The sequence below is a fragment of the Podarcis tiliguerta genome, assembly GCF_965153285.1.
Source record: "Podarcis tiliguerta genome assembly, chromosome: 1".
NCBI classification, from domain to species: Eukaryota; Metazoa; Chordata; class Lepidosauria; order Squamata; family Lacertidae; genus Podarcis; species Podarcis tiliguerta.
Genome location: NC_139534.1, coordinates 58,328,643 through 58,356,144, shown reverse-complemented (window position 1 = coordinate 58,356,144; position 27,502 = coordinate 58,328,643). Strand labels below are relative to the sequence as shown.

Genomic DNA, 27,502 nt, shown 5'->3' with positions numbered 1-27,502 from the left:
AATTTTTAAATCCTTACCTGAAAAAGTATGAAGATGAGGAAAAGCTCATACACTACACTGACACACAGCCAAAACCTCCAGTAGGCTAAAAGAACAAGCAAGAAAATCAGAACATACACATAAATGGTATCTTTAGTGCAGAATGTATTTTAAGTTATGGAGTGATTATGCCTTCAACACAACACTAAACAAGATTTGAAATGTGCTGCTAGGAACCCACATTTTTTCAATTATCCACATTTATTTATAATCAAGGATTGTTTTTGCACAACATAATCTTGTTCTATTCCTTTGAGACAAGGTTCACATACATATTTAATAGCTACCTACCAGTGTCATATTTAGGAAGACAAGATGACCTTTCAAAATCTGATATCTGATAATACCCTTGCTAAACAAGTTCTCTCTTTGTTCCGCCCATAGTTGATGAAAATAGTCCCAGTATTAAGGAATATAAGGCTAGATGGATGTAGCTCAGATTTTCCACTCTGGCAAAAAATATCAGTTCTGATTTTATTATGATAGTTTTAGATATTCCATTTAAGTATCTCATGAATGAACAACCAGCATAGGCAATGTTCCTCAGACACACCTCGAATCATAAACATTTACCAAGCTTTCTTCGAAGTGTATCGCAGCATTGCTATTTTTAACTACTCCTGTTTTGGCAACTTAATTATGAGACTTCCACAACTAACACACTTAAATGCACTTGTTAAAACTAGGATATGGTAAGTATAGTTCAAATGCCCACACACAGGCCCCTGCTGTGAAAAGGTCCACATTTGACTCACAAATGCAAGCCCTAATTTACAGGGTCATTTTTCTGTCATGAATGCTAGGAATTGTAGTCCCAGGATAGTGGGGAAGGAAGAATGAAAGGGACAGTTCTAGCCCTAGTCTCCTTGCTAGGAACAGGAACACCCATCACTGTCTCACCCAAATAAGGTTTGTAGTTTTGTAGTGCCTATGCGTGTTCTGTGGCTGCTCACAAGGAGCATTTGAAAAGATCAGGCTCCATTCAGGGCAACCATAGGAATGCTCATGCATCCCTAATTAGCACTCATTTCTCTTCAGTGACAGATCACTCATTTATTCTTTTATTCTAGCACTCTCATTAACAGCCTTATGTCTTCTTCACTACTCAAGTTCAGACGACAGACTAGCTGAAATGTCCTTTCTCTAATAGCTTTGTTGCTCTGTAGAAAGCAGATTATTTTATGCTTTCCAAGCAGTTTTGGAAATCACTTTATGTAATTGCAGAGATGTGTGCAATGTTTGAAAATAATGCTTAACTCAGGAGGGGTGTGTGTGAAAATTGGCCACTTATTCCTTTTGAACCATTTTCAGATGATCCACCCATTCAATATTACAAAAGCATCTCCATTCTATCAAGCTGCCTTTTTCTTCTCACGTATATGATAGAAAAGGTAACATTTCTAACAGTGAAGGTCAGCACTGAGTTACAATTTCTAAATTGTTTTTCATTATGTTTTGCTTCAAAACCAGTACTATGAGTGTTTAAAGCACTCAGTTTGTTGACAAGTGACTCACAGAATCACATTATGTGAGAAAGACTGCAATTCTGAACATGCCTGCCAGGGAATAAACCCACTGACCAAAGTAGGCCTGATTTGAGAGTTGACAAGCATAGGATTGCACTGTAAGGTCTGTATACTCATCCTCCTTCAACAAACAAAGAAAGAAAATTAACATTAATTTGAAAATGAGGATACTTAACAGTATCAGTCATTTGTTAGATATACAGAAAAATCTATGGGTCCACCCTCTGCACAACTGTAGGAATGTTGTTTTAAAAAATTGGGGAGGGGGTAAGTGAATATGAAATAATACAATATTGAATACAATAATCATGCTTTGGAAATTCACAAAACAACAGATACACAGAAATGAATGCATTTTGGTTATTCCCTTCCAACTCTACAATTTTATGAATCTCTAGATACTGAATGCATTGGCATGGAAAATGGACAGAATATCCTCAACAGACCAGAAGAAAATCCAGGACTTTAAGATACTCAATAAAATTACACAATATAAACTATTATGAAAAGGAATAATCAACAATAGAAATACTTCAAAAACATTTGATTCTTTTTATTTCTTATTGGAATTGACATTATACAAGGGAATCTGTAGTGATGGATATCCCAAGCATGTAATACAAGAACTGAATTGATGTAACTCAGAAAATGCTTTCTTGAGGCATATGGAATGGACACATTCTGTGATGTTTCTTTCTGGGCATAAATTACAACGCTTTATCAACTTTGTTTTGGAGAATTTTTTTTGCAAATGTTCACACACTCTTAAATTATATTTCTGTGATGTGTTGAATAACAGACAGGCAACAAAAGTGGGTTTGAGAACCTTATGGTAGCTAAAATATCTATACTGAGAAGTTGGATGGACAAATATCTACTATCTATCTGTTAGTGATTTGAATCTCACTGTCCTTTACATTTGAATGAACAACTTCTTAACTGTAAATTCTGTTTAGACACCTATTTGGACATTTGAATTACCTATGTTTATATCAGAATTGTCAGAATATTCTTAATGTTAATATCAGCTGACAATCTTATTTTTGTTGTTATTTATATTTGGTTTGTTATTTTTTCTGTTATATTTTCAAATAAAAAATGTCCTTTTTTATAAAAAAATGATTGTATTTGTTAAGCTGCAATATAAACGTAATAAATTTTTAAAACAAGAAACAAGGATAATGTGCTATCTAAACAAATAGAGCCATACTGCTGCACTCTTGCATCACAGTAGCATACTTCAGCAAATTGTCTACAACAATATTTCTATTGTACTTCTGACTAATGAAATAAAATGTCAAACAAAAATATTAATGCTCTGAAGAACAGTGTTTGTGTGTAAAACTTCCCACAGAGGAAGCTGTCTTTGTGATGCAAAACATTTATCAAGTTACCATGTTTAGCAAAACTTCAAGTGAAGGACGGTGAATACAGTAAATACATTGGTGTTAAATACCTTAATGTTTTGTTTTTTTAATCATTTTCAGTTTTACAAATCTGCAGAATGGTGTTTAGCCAAATACAAACCACACATTTTCCATCAACTTCCGTTTTCAATATAATTATTTATGTCACATCTTCAAGGATACTTGAAGGAATTTGTAACAACAATATACATTAATAAAGTCACAAAAATATAAAAATGTAACAAGTCATCAGGATCTTTCCCACAGGGCATTCAATAGTAGACAACCCTATTGTGGGAAAGACAATAGTCCAGCTGGAGAAGGCTATTCTTTGCCTGCGTCTCTTTCTATCCCACAGTTTTTTCCGCAGGGTGGCTGGTGGCAGATGGACTTGTGGAATTGGGGGCAGGCGGTAGACAGTGGAACAGGAGCACAAATTTAGTGCTCTCTTTGCCTGCCTCTCTTACTCAAGGTAAGTTATTTTTGGTAGAAGAGGCCGGGGGACACACACACACCTTTTCCAGGTATAATCTAAATCTGAAATAGATAACTGAAACGTGTCCTTTTCTTAAGCACTCACTAAGTGGAATGTTTGTTCCACAATGCTCTGCAGTTGCAGTTCTCCAGCCTACATACACATACACCATTGGCCTGATCTAGCAGGTTCTTCTTACATTTTTATAGCAAATACTTTATTTACTTAAATCTAATGCACCATTGAATCTAATGCGCACCTCAATTTTCAGAACTTTGAAACCAAAAAAAAGTATTTGCTGGCAAAAGTAAATGTGCCATCAAATCTAATGCACGCCTTAATTTTTGCAATGTAATTTGGCCAAAAAAGGTGAGCATTAGATTCAATTAAGTATGGTAAAATATGTCATCTGTTAAGTGACTAATGAGCAGTCAGATGAGGACTTCTGAAAACTATGCTAGATTCTGATAATGAAATCACATTCTACCTAGGGGATACAGGCTATGAAACATAGGTTACTACTTTCAACATTTACATATAACCATTAGGAGCCATTTTACCAAGTGCATCATTATCAAGAGAAGTTTTATGATATGAGCAATTTTGATTACCTGGATGAGGTCTTGAAAATGGCCCATCTTTTGCTTGAGTGACTCCAAAACACAAGAAAACTAAAATGCTGGCAACAATACCTCTGGAAAAAAAAACACTTTCAATTTACATCTGTTCATGAATGCTTTTTGTTAAATATGTCTTTTGAAAGTCCATAGAACATCTAAAATCAGAAAAACTATTTGAAGGCAATCTAGTCTTGAAGACTGAAAGACCATGAAGTTCATACTCTGTGATAAATAGGTTGCTTTAGATACATTTTAGTAGTCAAAAGCATGCAGCAGGGAAGAAAACTGATTTTGCCTGGCTCAATATTAACTCTTCTTACCTACTAAAAGCTGTTCGCAAATCCTTTTGAGAAAAACCAAAAGATACAACACTGATTCGCTTAAAATTGAAAGGCAGGTCGGTTCTTAAAAATCTTATTCAGATCAGTCAAGCAGTTGGCACAATTCAATTTCCTCAGCTTCTGCTTTTGGTGTGGCCATATCAAGAAGGGAATGATTCAGAGTTTGAAATTCGCAGGGCACTAGGCGCATTTTGTACCTGGCTATTGGCCTCTTACAATCAAGTGAAGATTCCTGGGCACCTGGCGCCTGATGTCTCCACCATCAGAAGATGCATGTCTGGGGATCTTTAGATCTTTCCTGTTTCTGCACACTAACAACACATCCTTTAGAATTCTACCCCCAATATTTTATCTGCACAATCAGAACAAATTTCAGGAACCAGAAAGTTGTATTGAAAAATACAACTTTTGAGCTGTCTGGCTCCAAAATGCCAACTAGACATTTAATTTTGGCAACTGTAACCCTGGTTTAAGGAGCCATTTGGTGCCTAGCTTATTTATCTGAGTTTCTAACACTGAAATTATTTCCCATGGACACTAATGAGGTCTTGCTGAGAATCAAGATCTTATGAGGTCATTGCTACCTGCTTTGGTAGCAGCTGAATTCCTTTCTAGCAGGGACCCCCTGAGAAGTCTACCAGGCAGCTTCTTCCCTACTCAATGTGCCAAAGCTGATAAAGGCAGCAAGGGGATGGAAGTCCCAAGCTAACTGCGTGTCTGGGTATGGATCCACCAGTCTGTAGCTGAGTTATAATTAACTTGCCTGGTCATCTGCAACATGGGAAGTCCCCTTTATACAATCTGACATGCTTCCATTTGTCATTCATACCATAAACAGTTACTTGGCTCATAAATGTTATGGGGAAACACAGGTAATATTCAGCCTCCGTAATGTGTAGCTAAAAGGGGAGTGAGGCACAGTCATAGATCAACAGGTCTGGCTAATTACATACTAGTTTTCCATAGGCATATGTGATCTCCTTGGCACTTTAAAACTGTCTGGAAAAGGCTGTAACATATTCTATTTCTGCAAACGTGAATTAATCCTTAAAGAAAGTCAACCTAGTATTTAAGTATTTCCAGTACACAAGCCACAATTACAGAGCAATATTCAATGTTAGTAATACTCAGAGTAGATCAATTGGAATAAATGATACAAACTCAAGCCTATGATTTCAACAGGTCTACTTTGAGTCTGACTTAGTTGGCTATCACCTTATTTAGTGTGGCTGTAAGTTACCACAAAAGTTTTAATAACTAAAATAGATAGAAATATTTTCAAATCAATCAAGTTACTGAACCATAGTACTGAAACCTAGTTATAAGGATGAACTGTTTAAAATACTAAACTATTGGAAGCCACACCATGTCTTCAGATTCAGTCAGGTTTGTGACCTCTGTAACAAAGTATACTGCCCTACACCAATGCTAAAAAACAACATCTGGGTCAAGTTATCATGAGTTAAGACAACATGGAACCAATTTATAGACCCTGTTTAAGTTTCACTTTATTTAATACATGAAGGCAATCTAGATTAAACATGTTGCTTTAATTCATGCATCTCGCTATAAATCATCACTGTTTTTATCTTACCATAATTTGAAATTATGTTGCTTCTTGAGTAAAAAGAGAATTGCTAATCTGAAGTTTGAGGCACACATATCAGAGGGAGAATGTTCAGGCTATGTACAGTTTTAGAGTTTTATAACTCTATAAAGGGAGTCCAATTCACATAGATTATTTATGAAACTCTACATCGTCATGGAAAATCTAAAGAACTAAATGAATGGTTTACGCCTTCATTTGGTTTTACGTTCCATAAAACCAAAGCAGCAAGATCAATTCAAATTGCAGGAACCTAAATTATCTGTGTGCAGACCAAAAAGCAAGTCAGCAGCCTTGAGTGGCAAACCACAATACTGCAACAAAATCTGCACTCAAATCTGGAACTATAGATATATACCCAGAGTATAATGCTAGCCAATGTGCACCAGGTTAACAAGCAAGTTTAAGTGCAGCCTCCATTTGAACTCTTAATCCCTTATGAGTAATTAGGCATGCTTTCTTGTTAATTTATAGAGGAAAAAAGACCAAAACAGGGCAGAAATACATCTTCTAATTGCTGCCTGATAGTACTTTATCACATGTAATTACACTGATCACCACCTTACATCAACTACACAGTGCACTGGAACCTGCTCACATATTAAGGATATGCTCAGTAGTTTTATTATTTTAAATATTACTTCTATATCACCTATCATGAAACACTCAATCAATTAAGAATATACAATGGGTGGAATTCAATATAGCACAAACGAGAAAGTGCAAGCATTTTAGCTTGCCCAACAGAACTGATGAAACAATTTCTCTTCCCACTCCCGTTCTGGGGGTTCTCCCAACCCTCCAGAAAAGATTTGGGGGAGGTGCAAGAGAGAGCCACATTCTTCTTGTGGGAATCTTCATGCTGGCATTCACTAACGGAACTGGGTAGCTGAATTCAGCCCATTAAAAATAATTAAGACAATACAACAGCAGCTACAGAGCCAGTACAAATTACAGTAAGCTGGTATTAATGGGAAGTGAAGGCTGGGGAGAAAACTTTTATCAGGCACCAAAACAAAGCACCATTGGTACCTACTTATCACACAAGGCAATGCTGTTTTATAGGCTTGGTAACAATGAAAAAGACCACCACCCTAGTTACTGCAAGATGGATCTCAGCAGGTTGTAGCACAAACATAAGGGCCTCATTCAAATATTTTACTGACTGGGTAGTCTGTAAACATAACTTGGGCCCAAGTTGTTTAGGGCTTTGTAGGTCAGCACCACAGAACTGGCAGCCAGTGCAATTATTTTATATGTGGTGCCATATGTTACGCTATGCTTGAAGCAGTAGCTCAACCTAGTCAATGCAGCATTAAGGGGGATGTTGCAGAGACATCTAAAATGTGATTAGGAAATAAACTGCATATCTGTACCCACCTACACAGACGAATCATTGGCTAAATACTGGTTATCACTTCTGCCCAGTCAATGACAACATTATGAGATGCCTCAGCTTTTTTTTATTCAGGTCATAGTATGAAGTTTGTGTCCCTGCACTTCCTTCCATTCGTGATGAGAAGAGGTTTCTGAATGTGAAATCTAGGAAATATGTCATCTATTATTTTTAGATCTTTTACATCCATCAAATCATGTTGCTTTCTTTTATATGCAGTCAATTGTTTTTGACTTAACGATAACCTCAGGTTATTTAACAATGTGAGAGCATAAGAAGAGTCTAAGAGTCTTTGGTTCAGATGAAAGACACATCCTGTTCTCATAGTGGCCAATGAGATGCCCAGGTGAAATCTACATGCGAGACCCAAGTATAAACAGCACTTTCCCCCATTTGCAATTACCACCAACTGGCATTCATACTGCTTCCAAGACTGGAAATAACACATAGACATCATTGCTAGCAGCCTTTGATAGTATTACCCTCCATGAAATCTAAGCTCTTCAATGAATCCCTAGGACAAAGCTCCTCATTAGATACCACTAAGAATAGGATGCCCTTCCAAAAGAGGATTGAAAGGTGTGCTACTCTAGACTTCAGAGTGTGGTCAGAACGATATACTGAGAGGCCTTAAGATTTGAAACTCTTCCATTTACAGCATTATCAATGCACCTCCAACCTAAACCTGTGAGTCCCTCAACAGCTCTACTCACATCTGGAATGAAGAACTGTAGCTCTGTTGAAGAGCATATGGTTTGCATACATACATTCCCAGCTTCCGTTTCTGGCATTTTAAGTTACAGGATGGAAAAAAACCCTTGTCTCTCCAGCATTTAGATTTATTAGGCTGAGCTGGCTATTAGTCCAACTTTGTGTAAGGATTGGTATCTGCTAGTTTACTTATGGGTCTCACCAGTGCTTTTGTTCTAAAAAAATGTTTAGGGGTACTCTCATTTTCCTACTCATATTGAAATACTGCCCCTCAATGAGGCCAAACTTAGATTCACAAAATGTTTAAGGGTATGCATGCCCCTGCGTACCCCCAGAAAAAAAGCACTGGGTCTCATTCAGTTTTAGGTATGCATGGCATAACTATCATTTAATATAGAAATGGAAACTAGGATCAACTGGAATAATTCATTAATATCACCAGCACGGCGGCTTTACAAAGTGCAAGATGACGAAGTACAAAATACAGTATAAAAATCTGAGGTCATCTTTAAATAAATTCACCAAGTTAACCAAGAACAATTGTATTCCAAGTTCTAGAATACACAGATGACACATTTCCGAAATTTTCCACAGACACCACTCACTCCAATTTTCCACACTAATTTTCCACTTACAAATATTACTGAAGGCATGTCAGAATAGCATCACATTCTTTCAAGAGCACTGATGTTTGATAAAAAGAACCACAAAAGCCTACAATAAAAATTGCTGCCATGATAAAGGCAACTGAGAAACAACTCCAACAGGGTAGTTAAAGACCAGCCTCTCTTTTATAAGCATATATAGCCAAGTTCACACACACAATAAAGTAAAACCTTGGTTGTCGAATGTAATCTGTTCCGGAAGACCATTCAACTTCCAAAACGTTTGACAACGAAGGTGCAGTTTCCGATTGGTTGCAAGAGCTTCTTGCACTCAAGCAGAAGCCACATTGGACATTCGGGTTCCGGAAAATGTTCGAAAACTGGTTTTCTACATTCGGGAGCCGAAACGTATAGTAACGGAGGCATTCGGGAACCAAGGTTTGACTGTATTTTGCAGTTATATTTCTGCAACTTAAATGGTATATGGGAAAACCTATTATAATGTGCATCTATCAGCTATGCAACATCAGTTGATACTACACTTGTCATACACGCAAGAACCTGCAGCCAACGTTCTACAGGTATACAGCCTGACTTAATGCAAGTTCTGAACTAAAAAAACCCCACCATTTTGAAATATCTTTCTGGCCCTAGGTAACATTTACCTAAGAGAGCCAGTCAGTTTACATACCGTATTTTTCGCCCTATAAGACGCACTTTTCCCCCTCCAAAAATGAAGGGGAAATGTGTGTGCGTCTTATGGGGCGAATGCAGGCTTTCGCTGAAGCCTGGAGAGCAAGAGGGGTCGGTGCGCACCAACCCCTCTCGCTCTCCAGGCTTCAGGAGAGCCGCAGCGCCAGCCCCACAAGGTCGGGGGACAGCAGGGAGGCGGAACGCCGCCATCCCGCTGTCTCCCTATGTGGTTTAGAGGCTGACGGCGGGGAGATGCGTGCTTCTCCCCGCCGCCAGCCCCTCAAGCTCCGGGGACAGCGAGGAGCCGCGGCGCGTCTTCCCCCTGTCCCCGGACCTGACGTGAAGGCTGGCGGCGGGGAGAAGAGCGCTTCTCCCCGCCGCCTGCCCCGCAAGCTCCGGGGACAGGGGGGAGGCGCGGCGCGTCTTCCCCCTGTCCCCGGACCTGACGTGAAGGCTGGCGGCGGGGAGAAGAGCGCTTCTCCCCGCCGCCTGCCCCGCAAGCTCCGGGGACAGGGGGGAGGCGCGGCGCGTCTTCCCCCTGTCCCCGGACCTGACGTGAAGGCTGGCGGCGGGGAGAAGAGCGCTTCTCCCCGCCGCCTGCCCCGCAAGCTCCGGGGACAGGGGGGAGGCGCGGCGCGTCTTCCCCCTGTCCCCGGACCTGACGTGAAGGCTGGCGGCGGGGAGAAGAGCGCTTCTCCCCGCCGCCTGCCCCGCAAGCTCCGGGGACAGGGGGGAGGCGCGGCGCGTCTTCCCCCTGTCCCCGGACCTGACGTGAAGGCTGGCGGCGGGGAGAAGAGCGCTTCTCCCCGCCGCCTGCCCCGCAAGCTCCGGGGACAGGGGGGAGGCGCGGCGCGTCTTCCCCCTGTCCCCGGACCTGACGTGAAGGCTGGCGGCGGGGAGAAGAGCGCTTCTCCCCGCCGCCTGCCCCGCAAGCTCCGGGGACAGGGGGGAGGCGCGGCGCGTCTTCCCCCTGTCCCCGGACCTGACGTGAAGGCTGGCGGCGGGGAGAAGAGCGCTTCTCCCCGCCGCCTGCCCCGCAAGCTCCGGGGACAGGGGGGAGGCGCGGCGCGTCTTCCCCCTGTCCCCGGACCTGATGTGAAGGCTGGCGGCGGGGAGAAGAGCGCTTCTCCCCGCCGCCTGCCCCGCAAGCTCCGGGGACAGGGGGGAGGCGCGGCGCGTCTTCCCGCTGTCCCCGGACCTGACGTGAAGGCTGGCGGCGGGGAGAAGAGCGCTTCTCCCCGCTGCCTGCCCCGCAAGCTCCGGGGACAGGGGGGAGGCGCGTCGCGTCTTCCCCCTGTCCCCGGACCTGTTCTGCATGCAGGCGGTGGGGAGAAGAGCGCTTCTCCCCGCTGCCTGCCCGCAAGCTCCGGGGACAGGGGGGAGGCGCGGCGCGTCTTCCCCCTGTCCCCGGACCTGTTCTGCATGCAGGCGGTGGGGAGAAGAGCGCTTCTCCCCGCTGCCTGCCCGCAAGCTCCGGGGACAGCTGGGAGGCGCGGCGCGTCTTCCCGCTGTCCCCGGACCTGTTCTGCATGCAGGCGGTGGGGAGAAGAGCGCTTCTCCCCGCTGCCTGCCCGCAAGCTCCGGGGACAGCGGGGAGGCGCGGCGCGTCTTCCCCCTGTCCCCGGACCTGACGTGAAGGCTGGCGGCGGGGAGAAGAGCACTTCTCCCCGCCGCCTGCCCCGCAAGCTCCGGGGACAGGGGGGAGGCGCGGCGCGTCTTCCCCCTGTCCCCGGACCTGACGTGAAGGCTGGCGGCGGGGAGAAGAGCGCTTCTCCCCGCCGCCTGCCCCGCAAGCTCCGGGGACAGGGGGGAGGCGCGGCGCGTCTTCCCCCTGTCCCCGGACCTGACGTGAAGGCTGGCGGCGGGGAGAAGAGCGCTTCTCCCCGCCGCCTGCCCCGCAAGCTCCGGGGACAGGGGGGAGGCGCGGCGCGTCTTCCCCCTGTCCCCGGACCTGACGTGAAGGCTGGCGGCGGGGAGAAGAGCGCTTCTCCCCGCCGCCTGCCCCGCAAGCTCCGGGGACAGGGGGGAGGCGCGGCGCGTCTTCCCCCTGTCCCCGGACCTGACGTGAAGGCTGGCGGCGGGGAGAAGAGCGCTTCTCCCCGCCGCCTGCCCCGCAAGCTCCGGGGACAGGGGGGAGGCGCGGCGCGTCTTCCCCCTGTCCCCGGACCTGACGTGAAGGCTGGCGGCGGGGAGAAGAGCGCTTCTCCCCGCCGCCTGCCCCGCAAGCTCCGGGGACAGGGGGGAGGCGCGGCGCGTCTTCCCCCTGTCCCCGGACCTGACGTGAAGGCTGGCGGCGGGGAGAAGAGCGCTTCTCCCCGCCGCCTGCCCCGCAAGCTCCGGGGACAGGGGGGAGGCGCGGCGCGTCTTCCCCCTGTCCCCGGACCTGACGTGAAGGCTGGCGGCGGGGAGAAGAGCGCTTCTCCCCGCCGCCTGCCCCGCAAGCTCCGGGGACAGGGGGGAGGCGCGGCGCGTCTTCCCCCTGTCCCCGGACCTGATGTGAAGGCTGGCGGCGGGGAGAAGAGCGCTTCTCCCCGCCGCCTGCCCCGCAAGCTCCGGGGACAGGGGGGAGGCGCGGCGCGTCTTCCCGCTGTCCCCGGACCTGACGTGAAGGCTGGCGGCGGGGAGAAGAGCGCTTCTCCCCGCTGCCTGCCCCGCAAGCTCCGGGGACAGGGGGGAGGCGCGTCGCGTCTTCCCCCTGTCCCCGGACCTGTTCTGCATGCAGGCGGTGGGGAGAAGAGCGCTTCTCCCCGCTGCCTGCCCGCAAGCTCCGGGGACAGGGGGGAGGCGCGGCGCGTCTTCCCCCTGTCCCCGGACCTGTTCTGCATGCAGGCGGTGGGGAGAAGAGCGCTTCTCCCCGCTGCCTGCCCGCAAGCTCCGGGGACAGCTGGGAGGCGCGGCGCGTCTTCCCGCTGTCCCCGGACCTGTTCTGCATGCAGGCGGTGGGGAGAAGAGCGCTTCTCCCCGCTGCCTGCCCGCAAGCTCCGGGGACAGCGGGGAGGCGCGGCGCGTCTTCCCCCTGTCCCCGGACCTGACGTGAAGGCTGGCGGCGGGGAGAAGAGCGCTTCTCCCCGCTGCCTGCCCCACAAGCTCCGGGGACAGCTGGGAGGCGCGGCGCGTCTTCCCCCTGTCCCCGGACCTGATGTGAAGGCTGGCGGTGGGGAGAAAAGCGCTTCTCCCCGCTCCTGGCCCCACAAGCGCCTGAGGGGGAAATAAAATTTTTTTTCTTTATTTCCCCCCAAAAAAACATGGTGCGTCCTATGGGCCGGTGCGTCCTATGGGGCGAAAAATACGGTACATCATGGGGTGACAAATAAGAGAAGACATGACCTTTGCTGCTTCTTTCGTGGTGCACCTCTAATTAACAAGAGTTTTCTGTTTCATTCAAACTGAGACATTACAGTAACTATGACACAAATGAAGGTATTAAACCACAACAGTTTAAAGCTGGTTTAATATCCTGCACTGCTCTGAAGCTGATGACCATAATTTCCTGTTTTGTCCAGACTGTACTGCGATTTCCACTGGAGTTTCATATGCATTCTTCTCCGAGTCTTTGTTTCACCATTATACAATTCACTCTGGCCATACTGCATTAACTTGACTATAGCCCTATAACCTTACTGTAACACAGGTGAGCCTTTGTGCTGAAAGTGGGTGGGAGAAAGTAGTATTTGGCATTGCAGGGAGGGAAACGAGAGGTGGCAGCAACATAGCTGGCCACTAGCCTTGTCATCCATTATTTCTATTATACCACAACACCGTAATTTCCAACTACTCCACAAGTAGCACGCACATGTTTCAATATATTCAGACACGTTCAGTAGCTTAATATATACAAAAATTCAATAAGTGGTTCCAATATGAACCAGTTATATGAAAACTGTAAGACAGGAACTATAGTTCCCACAATATTATTTTTTTTAATTGTGGTAGAATTAAACTTCATCGTTCTATCTGCACAAGCACTGCAGCCTGCTAGATGGAACAACCCCTCCCCTTCCTCCCCCTGCACACTGTTCTTGGGAGCCTCCTGACACACACCTGCACAGAGGCAGAAAGCCCCAATATGCAAGAAGTCTGCACAGGGCTTCTGCAGATTATGTGAATCCTGGCTAGGTGAATCCTGCCCAGTATTATTTAACAAATTTTACATACGACTTACTCTACAGAAAACATCAATCTGATTTATTTTCAGCAGATAGGAATATTTTAATAATGCTTCTCTATGGGAGAAGCCTTTTGGTTTATCCTTTTTATTTACTTTACTTTGGGGCAGTTTTAAATCTCATGATAGAAGTCGAGGAATTCAGTCAATAAACAAAAGGCTTTTTTCCTTATACAACTACAAAAGTTAAAACTTTGATATAACTGTGGAATCTCCTCATACAGAAACATATTTACATATTTGGGGATGTTATTTTTACAAATGACAGGGGAGTCATTGCTATGCGTACAATGGACTGATAAATTTATCAAAATCCAAAATAAATTAAAAGTAAATATAAGAAAAATGGGTACTGGCATTTAATAAAAAACTGGCAATAAAAGCTGACTGCAACACTTATGTGACAGCTAGTTACCTCTTTGTGTTGTAGGCTGTATCCTGTGGGGTTTCTTCAAGCAGTGTCACATATCCCAGGGTGCAGGTCAGGATGAACAGGACTGTTAAGGTGTGTGCTTGCCTATTGTACAGGGGGGTGGGGAGAGAGAGAGAGAGAGAAAGTCAACAACAAATAATATTTTTCAGGACTATTTACTGTTGCTCAGTATCTTCAGCAGGTTAAAATGTATTTATTTTATTTCATTTATTAAAGATTTACCCTTCCTCCAATCTAAAGTTCAGGGCAGCTAAACTGACTTATTTATAGACCACCTTTTCAAAAACAGTTCACTTAAAAATACACTAAATATAAAAATTGAACATGATAATTGATTCAGAGAAAAACAAACAAACCCTATACTAAGTTTCCTCAAACAACCAAAGCGTTGCAGACTCTTTGGAAGGTCATAAAGAAAGTTCTAGTCCTAACTTCCACAGACAGATCGTCCACAGCCTGCAAGTGTAATAAACCAAGCAGCACAGATGGTAACATCAAGCCTTGAGGAACACTTTCTACCAATTTCTAAGGGGTGAATTAGTTTCCAAATGGCAAAATTCTGAGCACAGTCAGACAGACACTGCTGCAGCAACAGCCCATACGCCCGAACATGGTGATCAAACTGACCTAAAAGAATGGCAAAGGTTGCAGTAAAAGTTACTCTGACAGCATTAGTACAAAAGCTGTCAATCTTTAGCTAAGTAGGGGATCATAACACTGCATTGGAAGCTTTCCCGTAAATAAAACTTAGCTTCTGAAAATACAGTTGCCTTCTCACAACTATATTGAAGCTTAGTATATAAATAATATGAGCACTGTAACCAACAGAACTACACTATGCATAATCAGTGTGCAGCAACTCAATTTTTCAACTCAGAAGACTGGAAGTTGAGGCAAAATTTTAAGGAATTTCAGTTACACAACACATGAAAGATTATCAGAAAGGTTTGTTTCTCCACACTAACCAACACAAACATGTCTGCAACTTTTCCATGTACCAGCTTTCAGTAAACTGAAAACTCCTATTTATAAAGATCCACATTCTCAGTTTCAAATATAAAATACTTTGCGTATTATTCTAAGAGAGTAAGCATGCAGTGTTATACAATTCACATGATGGGACTTCCCTTTCTTCTCCTGCTCACTATATCCCTCTGCATGCTCCCCAATCTGTTCTAGAGGATCCTCAAACTCTTCAGAGCAGATTGGAAGGCATACAGGCATTATAGAGTGTATGGGGAATTCTTTCCACAAAGAGTGATGGATGATCATCACTCAATAGTTTTCTTCACCTCTCGTGAGCCACTTCACAAAACAGAGGGGTCCAATATTCAAGCATCATTTAACAAAGGAACAGAAAAGGCAAACAATTTATAATCAATAGCAATAGTATATACTTTGTTGAGATGGCAGCAATAAGGAATGGAAGAGGATATTCATGACCTAGCTTCTATGCAGAGATTACCACCAGTTCAGTAAGCTATGGTTTAATTTTGTACAACTAGATTAGTTTTCTTTTGTGGATCCTACATAAGGAAATGTGGTCCCCAAGTTATGTTCCATTCCATTTTCTGCAAGTCACAGAATGACAGCTGCTTGATAAACTCTTAAGTATGAAACAAAGGACAGGCAGAATCACCCTCAATGACTTATTTTCAGCATTGGGGCATTCTTCTCCCAGAAATCAATGAAGACCCAGCAACTTTGGGATGAAAACAAATAAAAGGTAAATCATGTGCTCTTTTGGCAGCATTTATCTTTAAAAACCTCTAATCCATGCCAATCATCTATATTAGAGTACAGCATAAAATTAAACTCAATGAGAGGGCAGATTTTAGTAAACACACAAGAATCAATTTAAAAGAATCAGCAACAGGACAGCCACCTATGTCTAGATAAACAAAGACAGCCATTTCCCAGCACTTTCCAGAAGTCCTTATGAAAAACAAAGTCATTTGACAATGGTTCATTATTCTGTAAAAACAGCAAAGCTGAAAGAACTTGAGGGTTGCTCCACAGGTTCTGGCGCAACTCTCAACAGTGCACAGATAACCTCTCAACTTCTCCTTCATGTACTTCTGAAGTAGCTCACTTGGGGCCAAACTAGAAGTTATGTCAGAAGAAGTGAATTACAATAATGCAAAGCCCCTACAAAATGGGGTGGCAGCACTGATGGGCTGACAGCACAGGCAGGAGAAGCATTCCCTGCTATGGTCTCTCTCCAAGCCTGCTTTAAGGGGGGAGGGGAAAGAACTTTCCAGCAGTGGTGCTCCATGACTGAAGCAAGCCTCACTAAGACAAATAACTTAAAAGACTTTGTTTTAGGCGGTTGACACAGGTTATTTACCCCCTCCTTCATGATCTCCCACTGCAATTTCACTACAGATTTCAGTACAATCCAGCCTAAATTGTGTTGCTGCCACATCTACTTTGCCCCTCAGTTGAGATGTTAAATGCTGAATGTTTCCACACAGACTATATTAAGGACCATATTAAATATTTATCTTAAGCAGAAGGACAGTTACAAACCTGACATAAAAAACAGCAAACATTTCAATCTCCCATGAACATACTGCTAGTCTGTAAGTCTCAGTTCTTCAGTAAAAGAATTTCAGAGGAAAAAGTCTAGCATGAACATGCTGAACTACAATGAATCAGTAAGTGATTTTAAGATTCAATTGAGACCAAATATTTTTTCTTCCCCTATAGGTGTGCTATGTTATGAAGTTTGTGCTACAGCTGTGAATGGTCACAGTGCTTCTTTGTATACATTTCAACTTTGTATAGAAATGCCACACTGTTTACAAATGCACACTCCATGCATGGATTGCACAGTTGCACTGCATCTACTGGCTACACTCTGCTTCCACCCACAATGCCTACACATTAAGAAAAATGTCAGGAAGAAAAACCATGCATGTGTTACTTTACATAAATATGGCTGCCCTTTCCAAGCATTTCACTGGATGCATTATTTTAGGGATTGAAGCCTAAGTGTACAGCATTCAGATGGTGGCCAAATGTGTGTGCGAACAGTCCTCATACACCTCTTACACCAGCAGTGGAGAAGCTCTGACCTATGGGGCCCAATTAGGCCTTCCAGGCCTTTCCACTTAGCCCATGAGACCATTACGACAGAGCCATGCTCACCTGTCCTACACCTGACATCATATATGATACTGGCTGTGGGGCAGGCAAAGGGGGAATTGCAGGCATCCCCCATACAGTTCTCTCCTGAGCACCACTCATCAGCTGATTGATTACCAGTGCTCGCAGGAAGTCAACCAACTGATGTCACAATGACATTGGGCAACCTAATTTTGCCCAGTGCAGTATGTGATTTTTGAAGTTCTGACAATAAGCTAATTGTTAGGGCTTTAAAGTGCAATACAAGGCTCTCTGGAAGTACTAACAATCAGCAGGCTATCAATGATTGCAGAGCTGTGTGCAGCTCTTTGAAACTCTAACAATTGGACAATGGTCAGGACCTTCAAAGCCATGTACCACACAGGGTGAAAAACATCACCATCATCACAGGGATGTCAAGTGATTGATAGGTGTGTGGTCCCTATCAAACTTAGTTGCAGAGGTCAGACTCTATGATCCAGACCACTGACCAGATCCAACCCCCTTTTCCTCTTTTACATTTAATGAGCATTCAGCCTCATTTACATGCTTGCTTTTAAATTGAGGGTAAAACTTCATGTATCTGATGAAACTGACTCTTTTCCATGAAAGCATACACCATACTAAATCTGTTTATCTTTAAACTGCCAATAGATTCTCTTCTTTTTGTTGTAACAAACTCTCAGAGCATGAAAAATTACTTAGGACTACAATTGTAATACTACTGGCTGGGAGTAACTCCTAAAGAAATGCAATGGTTTTTTTTAACTGTTTATTTGTCTTTTTCAGATAGTATACAGAACATCGAATGACTGAATGGGGTTTATTTTTGAGTGGACATGTATAGTAGCGATGGGGAACAATTTTCTGGCCAAGGGCTGCATTTCCTTTCGGGCAACCTTTTGTGGGCCACAGGGCAGCGCTACGCATCAGAGACAAAAGTGGGAACAGCATGAAATGTAAAAAATTACCTTTATACAATAGATTAGTTTCTACACATATTTCTCTAGTCTCCATTCAGACAAACAAAAGGTAAAATATTACTTCAAAAACACATCTCAGTCAGACAAAAACACTCAAGGACATTACAAAGCCAGCAAGGGGCATGCCTGGAAGAGTTCCAAGAGTAACAGAGCTGTGTTTAGCCTTTTAGACTGAGGTTCTCCACCCCTGATGCACTATTGTCCTTCCAAAAAAATCAGAAAGTATGTGTACATGCTGCACTTTGTGGCAGCATGTATGTTAATTCACCTTAAATTATCGTATGTTCAATGAAAAATTACATTCCTCAGTTATTCACTATTAGAATGAACTAAACTGAATCTCTAAAAGAATGTGTTTGGTGATCAAGGTAACATAAAATACTATTAAAGATCAACATTCTGTCAGTTCTTAGAGCATATTCAAGTATCAAATGTAAGAGTATTTAAGAACTCATTAAATGCTGCACTTCTCTTCATAGCTTAAACGGACACATATAATCAAAATAGCAGTTAAACAAACAATGGTCAAATCATTGAAGACGATCTAAAAGATCTGACTATACTATAGAACACTTATCACCCAGAATAATGAAACATCATCAACAGTGTTGGAAAAATAGTTCAGCAATAAAATGTACAATCTTTAAACTAGTATTAAAGAAGCAATCAAGTTACAATTTTACCCATTCTCCATTGAAAGGGCAGGACTGTGCCAGTATGTCTGCAAGATCCAGTTATTTGGTCACTAATTCAGCCAATACACAGCAACTTCCCAGAATGTTCTCTGTGGTCCTTCCTGAACTCTGATAAAAGATTGTGTTTCCTAAACCTGAGATATTGCAGGCTCTAAGTCAGTACCTACAATGTTGCCAGAATGAAATAACCACTACAGCCTCACTATACTCTATGTTTGCAGAACTCTCACTGAATATCAGCAGATCTTTCAAGATCAACATACTCCAAATTTTATTACTGCCAAGATCAGAGGAGTCAGACTCAGGGGCAACCTCAAGCCAAACCAGGTCGGAGTCACTTCAAATCAGGCTCTTCTATCTTTACTAAGCCTCTTGCAGAACCAGAAAAACTATGCCCTCTGTTGTCTTTGAAGAAGATAAATTGATGTCTAAAGCTAATCATTGTATTCCCTTTTCCATAATTGATGTATGTGGCACAAGAAGAAGAAAGGGTTTTGAAGCTGGAAACCATGTTACTTAACATACTGTGGAGGATAAAACGCTTGAGAAAATTTTTTAAAGTTTGCAGGAAATTTTGTCTCTCCCAGTGAAACTAAGGACACTGAGTTGATGCTTAATTAAATTACCAGATTTCCAACTAACATCATGCTGTTTACTAGAAAATTTGCCCTCTCAAGAATTGCACGAAAAGAAAAAGTTACACCCATTGTGGAGGAAGAAAAGAACCATCATTCTGGGTATTACATTACAAGCCTAACAACTGTAATGGAAAGAGAACAGTGGCACCTCAAAGATATAAAGCAAGTGGAATAAATAAAGACACAAAGTGGACAAATATACAAGAATTAGTGATGCCACAATTACGATATCCTTGTGGGTAGGTATTGTACTATATCTTTTGTTCTTGTGTAGGCTTTTCATGGCAAAAGAATTTTTATTATTTTTTGCTTTGAAGATGGTTTTGTTACAGTCTTTTTTCATACTGTGTCAACAATAATAAAGTATGGCTTTGCTTTTAGGTGTGCATCAGGACAAGTAAAGTTTTAACCAGTTCTGTTTGAGAATATAATAAACTAAACAAGGTAGTCATGATAAGTCTAAAGGAGAAAAATAACACCACACAAGTGCACACCTACTTCATCAGATATGGATGTGTTGAGGTCTGTCAATCCTTTTTTTACTATAGATGAAAAATTACTTACTAGTATGTAAATATTAGTAAATATTCTGCCTCCATCTCTTCACGAGACTGCTCAACTACAAAAGTCACACTATCTTTCACTACTTGTGTCTACAAAACCTTATGTTTTTGTAGTACAAATGCTGGAATAGTAGAATGATATCTGGAAAACTATCACAAACCATTAAGCAAGGGCACTTAGAGAAGTGCTCTTTTCTACAAACCGCCCAGGCAAGTATTCTCTTGAGATAAGGAGATGAAAGTGTGGTTTTGCCTTTCAACTACCACAAGTAGGCTGTTGCCTAGGAAAGTTATCCCACAAGTGTGCAATTGAAGCAAGATCAAATGTATTTACTCAGAAATTAAGTCTAACTGAATTAAACAGGATATATTTCCAAGTATGCATGGGAAAGCAGTCTCAGTTTCCTCTTGGTGCTGTACATTACAGATATTTCTCAGAGATTTTGCTATATCAAAAATACTCATCAAGCCAGGAGAGGTGGAAAAAGCCAGCAGTAAATATAAAGCGTATTTACTCAGCAGTAAGCCGTACAGAGCTACGTGATATTTACTCAACAACTGTGTTTAGGGATGTAACACTAATCACTTCCCCGACTGACCGCAATAGCTGAGGAGAGAAACCAAAGGAGGGCCAATTCCTAAGAGAAGGAACAGCAGAAGTGACTTGAGAAAAGAAGCTGGTTCAGCAGGGCTCCTGGGAAGGAGACACCCAGAAAGAGAAGTCCAGCCTGATTCCAACGAGATGCACACCCTTTATATCCTTGGTTCCAGCATCCTCAAGTTCACCCCGCTCACTCCCTTCTCCTTGTTGGTCCCTAGCCTTTTAAACGGACAGCCTGCCTACCCGCATCTTTAGTTGTCCATACACAAGTCTATTTACTGTGGGCAACCCGTGTCCATGGACTGCGCCGTTTCCTTCCGCGTGTCAGGGGGAAAGGGCCTTGGGGAAGAGAGGCGACGGGGGGGGGGAGGTCACGGGGCGCCCTGCTCCGGCCCCCTTACCAGAAGAACGTGTTGGTCCCGTCATCGTACACCTCGGACTCCGTACTGCGCCGGCTCCCGTGCGTCGTGGTGGAAGCAGTGGTAGTCGTGGGGGCGGCGGCGGCTCCCGGCGTCGCGCCCCTACAGCGCCCCGGCGAAACCTCTGCCACGGGGGGAGAAGCCCCGTTGGGCTCCGACGGCGGCGGCGGCTGCTCCTCTTCCTCCAGGGCTGCCTTTCCGGAGCCCCCTCCGTGACCTCTCCGCTCGCTGCGCCTCATGACGGGGACGGCTGGCTGCAGGAAGGCGGTGGGGAGAGAGCGGCGACTCAAGCGACGCCCCGCGCGCACCAGGCGGGCCCCTCCGCGCGCCCCATCTGAGAGGAAGAGGCGAGCCCGAAGAGCAACAGCGCGCTCCGCAGCTCACAGGCGGCGCTTCAGCACCGCTTGCTCGTGACCCCACGTAGGCCGGGGTCGAGGGGCGGGGCCGCGCTCGCGGAAGGCGTGATTCGCTGCCGAGGCGGCGCGCGTGCGCAGTCGGGGGCGGCGGCATGAACTCCACAAGCCAGGAGAGGGCGGGGGGGGGAGACAAAATGGGGCGTGGTTTTTAGTGTGTGTGTTTTGCTCGTGGGCGAAGAGCGGTCTGTTAGGCTCTTCTAGTCCCGCCCCTACAGCTTTTAGATAAGCGTGCATGCGCAGCTTCAAAGTTGCAGCCGTGCTCTTGCAAGCTTTGAAGCAAGTTCCACGGTGGGCCGTGGGAGCTACAAAGAGAGAGAGAGAGCACCGTGGTATCCTAAAGGCGAAGACGTTTTATTATGGCGGGCTAGAATCTTGAAATCCAGTTCTGTGGATTTTGCTGCGAAGGACTAAAACGGCTTCCCCGCTGGTAAATGGGAGTTTTGTCCTTGGAAAACAAACTGATCCTAAAATTTGTTGGTACGGAAGGAAGTCCCACCTAGTTCAAAATGGAGTTTATATTCCAAAATTGTGCTTCCAATTTCGTTGCTCAAGAGGGCCAGGAGTGGAGGCATGGCAGAGGAAAATCTCATGTTACCATAACAACAGCTTATTAAGCAAAGTAGAGAAGAGTCCTCTGGAACTAGGTGGTGGGACAAGCAGGCACTTGGAGAGTTTATTTTTCCAAGCATCAAGGTGCTTTAATAAACTAAAAGTGATGGGAGAAAGCCTTGACCTTTTCACTTTCTGTCTGTTGCACAGTTAATAAAGGCACAGTATGAACTTTGTCAGAAATATGGTTACAACCCTATACACACCTACCTAGGAGTAAGTTTCATCAATCTCAGTGCGCCTTGTTTCTAAGTTGGCTGCATAAGACTGTGCTATACATGACATAACCATGATGGGAGACAAATGGTGGTGAAATCTGTGGTCCAGGATGGAAGTCGGCAGGTCAGTTTTGACACTTTAACAGATGTCTATTATGTGTACCCAAAATACCTGTTTACAAAGCTATTGTACTACCAACCTTACTGTATGCTTGTGAAACATGGACCACTTATGAATGCCATCTCCAGCTCCTTGAAAAATTCCACCAACGGTGTCTCCAAACATTTTTACACATCACTTGAGAAGACAGGTAAACTAATATCAGTGTACTGGAAGAAGGAAAGATCACCAGTGTTGAAGCAATGATTATTCAACATCAACTTCGTTGGATTGGTCATGTTGTGCGCATGCCTGATGATCGTCTTCGAAAGCAACTACTCTATTCCAAACTTAAAAATGGAAAGCGTAATGCTGGTGGTCAACAAAAGAGGTTTAAAGACTGTCTCAAGGCCAATCTAAAAAAATGTAGTATAAACACTGACAACTGGGAAACACTGGCCTGTGAGCACTCCAGTTGGAAAACAGCCTTTACCAAAGGTGTCATGGGCTTTGAAGATACTCAAACTCAAGACGCAAGGGAGAAACGTGCTAAGAGGAAGGCACGCTTGGCAAATCCACACTGTGATCAACTCCCACCTGGAAACCAATGTCCCCACTGTGGAAGGATGTGTGGATCCAGAACTGGCCTACACAGTCAATTATGGACTCATTGTTAAAACTGTGTTTATGGAGGACAATCTTGCTTAGCTGTGAGTGATCGCCAAAGAAGAAGAAGACCTACAGAATAAGAGATGTCCCCTTAAATCAGGAATAGGGAACCTGTATACATCCAGACATTGTGTGTCTATAGCTCCCATCATTCCAGACCCAGATCACAATGTCTGGAAGGCCACAGCTTCACCACCCTGTCATAAACTATCAGCAGACATCAAATTAGGAAACACCACTTACTCTCATAAGGTTGGGTTCATTGCTTTATAGGTGTGAGAAATCCTATCCCCCCAACCTTCCATTCCTTCAAGGGAAATCTGCCAGGTGATGCATGGCAGCTGTGAGCAAGATTGCTGACCAAAGTGGGTGGAGTCCAGAGTCATCTCTCCTACAAACCCATTCATTCTCTTTTCTTCCCTTTCTCTTCCTCCTTTTTCTTTATCTCACTCCCCCCTTCTCTCTCTGTTCTCTGCCCAGCTGGTTTCCGCCCCCATCCCCCATGCAGCAGTTAGGCACCACTAAAATCTTTAAAAAAGAACAGAAAGCCTAATTCCCATTAGGGGTGAGGCTAAAGACAGGAGGCTGCTGCAGACTGAATAGGAAGGACATGCTGACCACCTCCAACCCACAGCTCCCCATCACTGCTTTGTAGCAAAGGACAATGTGATTAAACTGTCAGACTATGAAAACACCTACAACAAAACTGAATGCTACAGAAAATTGCCATCTGGCAAAAATTGGGCAGCAGGTTTGTAGAAGCCCCTCCAAAAAAGCCCAGTCAGACCCAGTACTGGGCACATTACAGTACTCCCTTATATACTAGCTAGAAAAACCAGCAGTTGGTGTCCATACACCTGTATAGAGCTCACGTCTTCAGTGTCTGTATGGGCTGGGTGTCGGGAGCACCTTCACCGACCTTCCGATCACAGGAATGCAGAAACAGCAGAGCACAGCATTCCTTTGGAACAGGTCCTGGTGCAGTGGACTCACATTTGCTATTGTGAGCACCTCAATAGTAGCAGAGTAATGGAAGCAAGACAGTGGAGGTTTTGTTGCATACCTAATTTTATTACTACTGGTTAAACAAAACAAAACATAATGGACATGCACGAGAGAGTCAGCTCTCTCATACTGCCACCTCGTCTCTAGATAGATCAAAGAAAAACTGGCACAGTGCTAGGGACGGAAGTCTGGTAGAGTGGTTTCCGTCCCCCCCCCCCCTTTCTCTGCTACAGAATGTAAAACAAACATGATCTGTTGATCTTTGCAGTGGGAGGGATGAAAATACTGACAGAAGCTCCAAAACCAAATCTGCCCCCCATGAGGAATATCAGCTCCCACTCTCTCCCACCCAGAAAATAAGTGGAGTATGGAAGGAGTGGTGGTAGTGGCAATGAGACAGCATTACTATCAGTTCACTTTGGGAAACAGGTGTGTAATTCAGGATAGGACATACATAATGAAAACCATAGTTGGTCAGTTACATTGAAGCCCTGCTGTGTGCCCATCTCAAGTGCTTTTGTGTGACTGGCTGAAGTGTGCTGTTGAATTGTTATAATGCTTTTGCTTGCTTTGATGGAAGGGGTGTCTGTGTGTGTGTGTTGCTTTTGCATGGCTGGAATGTAGACTCTTGTACAAAGGTAAGAGTTACATTCATTGCTTTAAAAAAATTTAAATTGACTTTTAGGTAAAATACAGAGAGTTAGGAAAGAGAAACAGAACCAGGAACAACAGACATCGGGTGGATTCATGGCATAATGAACAGACTGGGCAAGTCAAATTTCACACCCTGTCTAATACATAAAAGCAAATAATAATCTTTTTTCTAATCATTACAGATCACAAGTGGCAAGTCAACATGGTATCTTCAACAAACTAAGTTTGTTGCTTCCCAGGCCTGCTCCATGTATAGTTATTTCAAATCAAATGTAAGTTTCCACTCCACTGCATACTTCTTTTGTCAATGATATGGCAGTTCCCACAACACAAAGTCCACTCCCCAAAGTGTACAGGTTTGCTTGATGCAGAAAGGGCCAGTTCTCAGACCAGTTTTATATTTGTTTTTGTAAATTGCCTTGGGGTCCCTTATTAGAACTGAAAAACAATATAAGCATGTTTATTATTGTATTTATTAAAATTAAAATAAAAGCATGCATGAAAAGAGTTGTACCTAGGGTCCCTTGTACCCTGGGCAAAAAGCTGTATTGGTGCCCCCCCCAGTCCCTTGTGCTCCTCCACTGGGGTGCCCAGAGGAGCCTGCATGCTTCACCTGGCTGCCCATAACAGCAAAGGAACAGCCTGGGGAGCAGGCAGGCTTCTAGCAACTCCGAGCCAGAGTGGACAGACATGCTTTTTGCAGGCCTGCACCCTTGGTAGGGGCCAACTTAACCAACCCCTAGATACGCCCCTGTGCATGAAATAACATAATGGGTGCCTTTGGGATATGTTTTAGAAATATCACAAACCTCAAGAGGTCAGTATGTGCATCAGCTTCCTAACACACACTTGCCCAGCCATTCTCTTCAATACACATGCGCAAGTTTCCATGTATAAAAAGTTAACATGAGAATCAGTGCGCACACACACACACACACACACATCAGATAGAACAGGTTCTTTTTGCACTCACCTCTTACTCAGCAATCTCACCCAGAGCACAAGAAAATCAAAGGGATCTCCAGCTTCCTCAATTTGCTTTTGGAGCTACTCCTTAAAAGCATTAGCATCCAAATACGAGAACACTATTATGCACAGTCAATTACGGACTGAATTAATCATTATGCTAAGTACTCTGCTAAGTAGGCCCCCTGCCAAATGGGGGTTCTTGTGATGCTCTAATTATCTGGGAGCTTTCCCAATATGGAGAGTATACTCATATTGATGCTTGTATTGCAGCCTTTTAAAATTCCCTGTGGTTTGGAACAGGATAGCTATTATTTTATCACAAGAAAGCGTGCCAAATCTGTAGTGGGTGGGAATTGAATATTGAGAGCCTGGTTGGCACAAGCAGTAGAATTCTTTGAACTGCAGGAGGCTGTGTGCCGGCTGCATATATCTATGTCCATTTTTATATATGAACGCTGGCTAGGTAGAAAGGGTCACTCAGAAATTTGGAGCCCTAAAAGATAGTTCAGCTTTTCATCTGGCCATATTCCATTCCACTTGGTTTGTTTGTTTATTTGTTTCACAAAATCCATACACTACATTGTTTTAAAAAACCTCATAATGGTTCACAAAGTGCAGCAAGACCTAAAAGGTGGAATTCAAAAGTGTGTGGGGTAAATATTTACATATGCAGGGCAATCCAAATTATATGGGAACTAGAATTCAAAAACATATGCTCCCCCCCCCCCAAATTAAAAATCCAAGCCTTGTGGCCAAGATTTGCAAGATCCTGTGATTGTCATCTAAGGCCCTTCTCTATGTGTGTCCTCCACAGGAGGTCCAGAGAGTGGCAACATGAGAATAATCCTTTTTAGTGGTAGCTCCCCACTTGTGGAATACACTTCCCTGAGATGTTTGCCTGGGGCAGTGCTTATCTACATTCAGGCACCAGCCAAAGCTTTCCTTTTTACCTGGCTTTTTGGCCCTGAATTTGAAAGGTTTTCATTGGTTTGTTTTTTTTAATAAGCTTATTTATACAGTTTGCTGACAGACAAACTTGACATACATACATATAACAATTAAACATAAAAAGTGAAAAAAATTATAGTAAAAAGATGTTAATACACAAAACAGAAAAAACAATATTAACCAAAAAAATAATAATTAAACACATATCTCATAAATAAGTGATATATGTAACCAAATTTCATACCCATTTTCTTAGGTTTTCATTGGTTTATTCATTGTAATTGATTTCAATGCTTATATTGTGTTGTCAGCTAGTTTGGGCCATTTTTGTGAGTAAAGCAACTAATAAATATTAATAATATAAAAAAATGAGTGTGTTGCACAGGAGTAGCTAAGCCAGGGCCAGACTTAGCATTAGGCAAACCGAAGCTGCCACCTCATGAGTTTATGGGTCTTTAAAATAAATAAGTATATACAACCCCCCCCCCAAAAAAAACCTACAAAGCAATGGAGAGACCATGGAGAAATATATATGACTGTAGCAGGTGCCAAACAGTGTTTCTGCATCAGTCTGGAAAAAAAGATCATTGCAGATATTGGGCCCTAGACTAGGAATGATAATGCCTTGGGCACAACCAATTTCAGTAAGTGCTGTTATGTATGAAAAGGCATTCTGCCAAGGCCAAGATAGTCAGAATTCTGCTCTCTAGCCAGAAGCAACAAAGAACTGCATGCAAGTGAGTTCATGGAATTCCACTCAGGCAAATGAGCAGAGAGGAAAAATATTCTCTCTCTCCTCTGTGTCTAGCATAGAAAGCAACCAGATGTTGCAAGAGGAATGGAATCAATTCTCTTATCCTTCTCTCCTTGCCC

The 27,502-nt window shown here is 43.8% G+C and overlaps 1 protein-coding gene across 1 annotated transcript in view; it reads right to left on the bottom strand.

The window, feature by feature from the left end:
- The window catches only part of PTDSS2 (phosphatidylserine synthase 2), a 41,877-nt gene extending 20,354 nt beyond the window's left edge, over nucleotides 1–21,523 (bottom strand). Inside the window, exons 1-4 of the mRNA XM_083426662.1 lie at nucleotides 21,024–21,523; nucleotides 13,999–14,100; nucleotides 4,058–4,140; nucleotides 18–85 (exon numbers count right to left, since the gene is read on the bottom strand). Coding sequence (XP_083282788.1) covers nucleotides 18–85; nucleotides 4,058–4,140; nucleotides 13,999–14,100; nucleotides 21,024–21,280 — 510 coding nt within the window. The 5' untranslated portion in view covers nucleotides 21,281–21,523. The remainder of the gene's footprint in view (nucleotides 1–17; nucleotides 86–4,057; nucleotides 4,141–13,998; nucleotides 14,101–21,023) is intronic.
- Nucleotides 21,524–27,502: the final 5,979 nt, after the last annotated feature.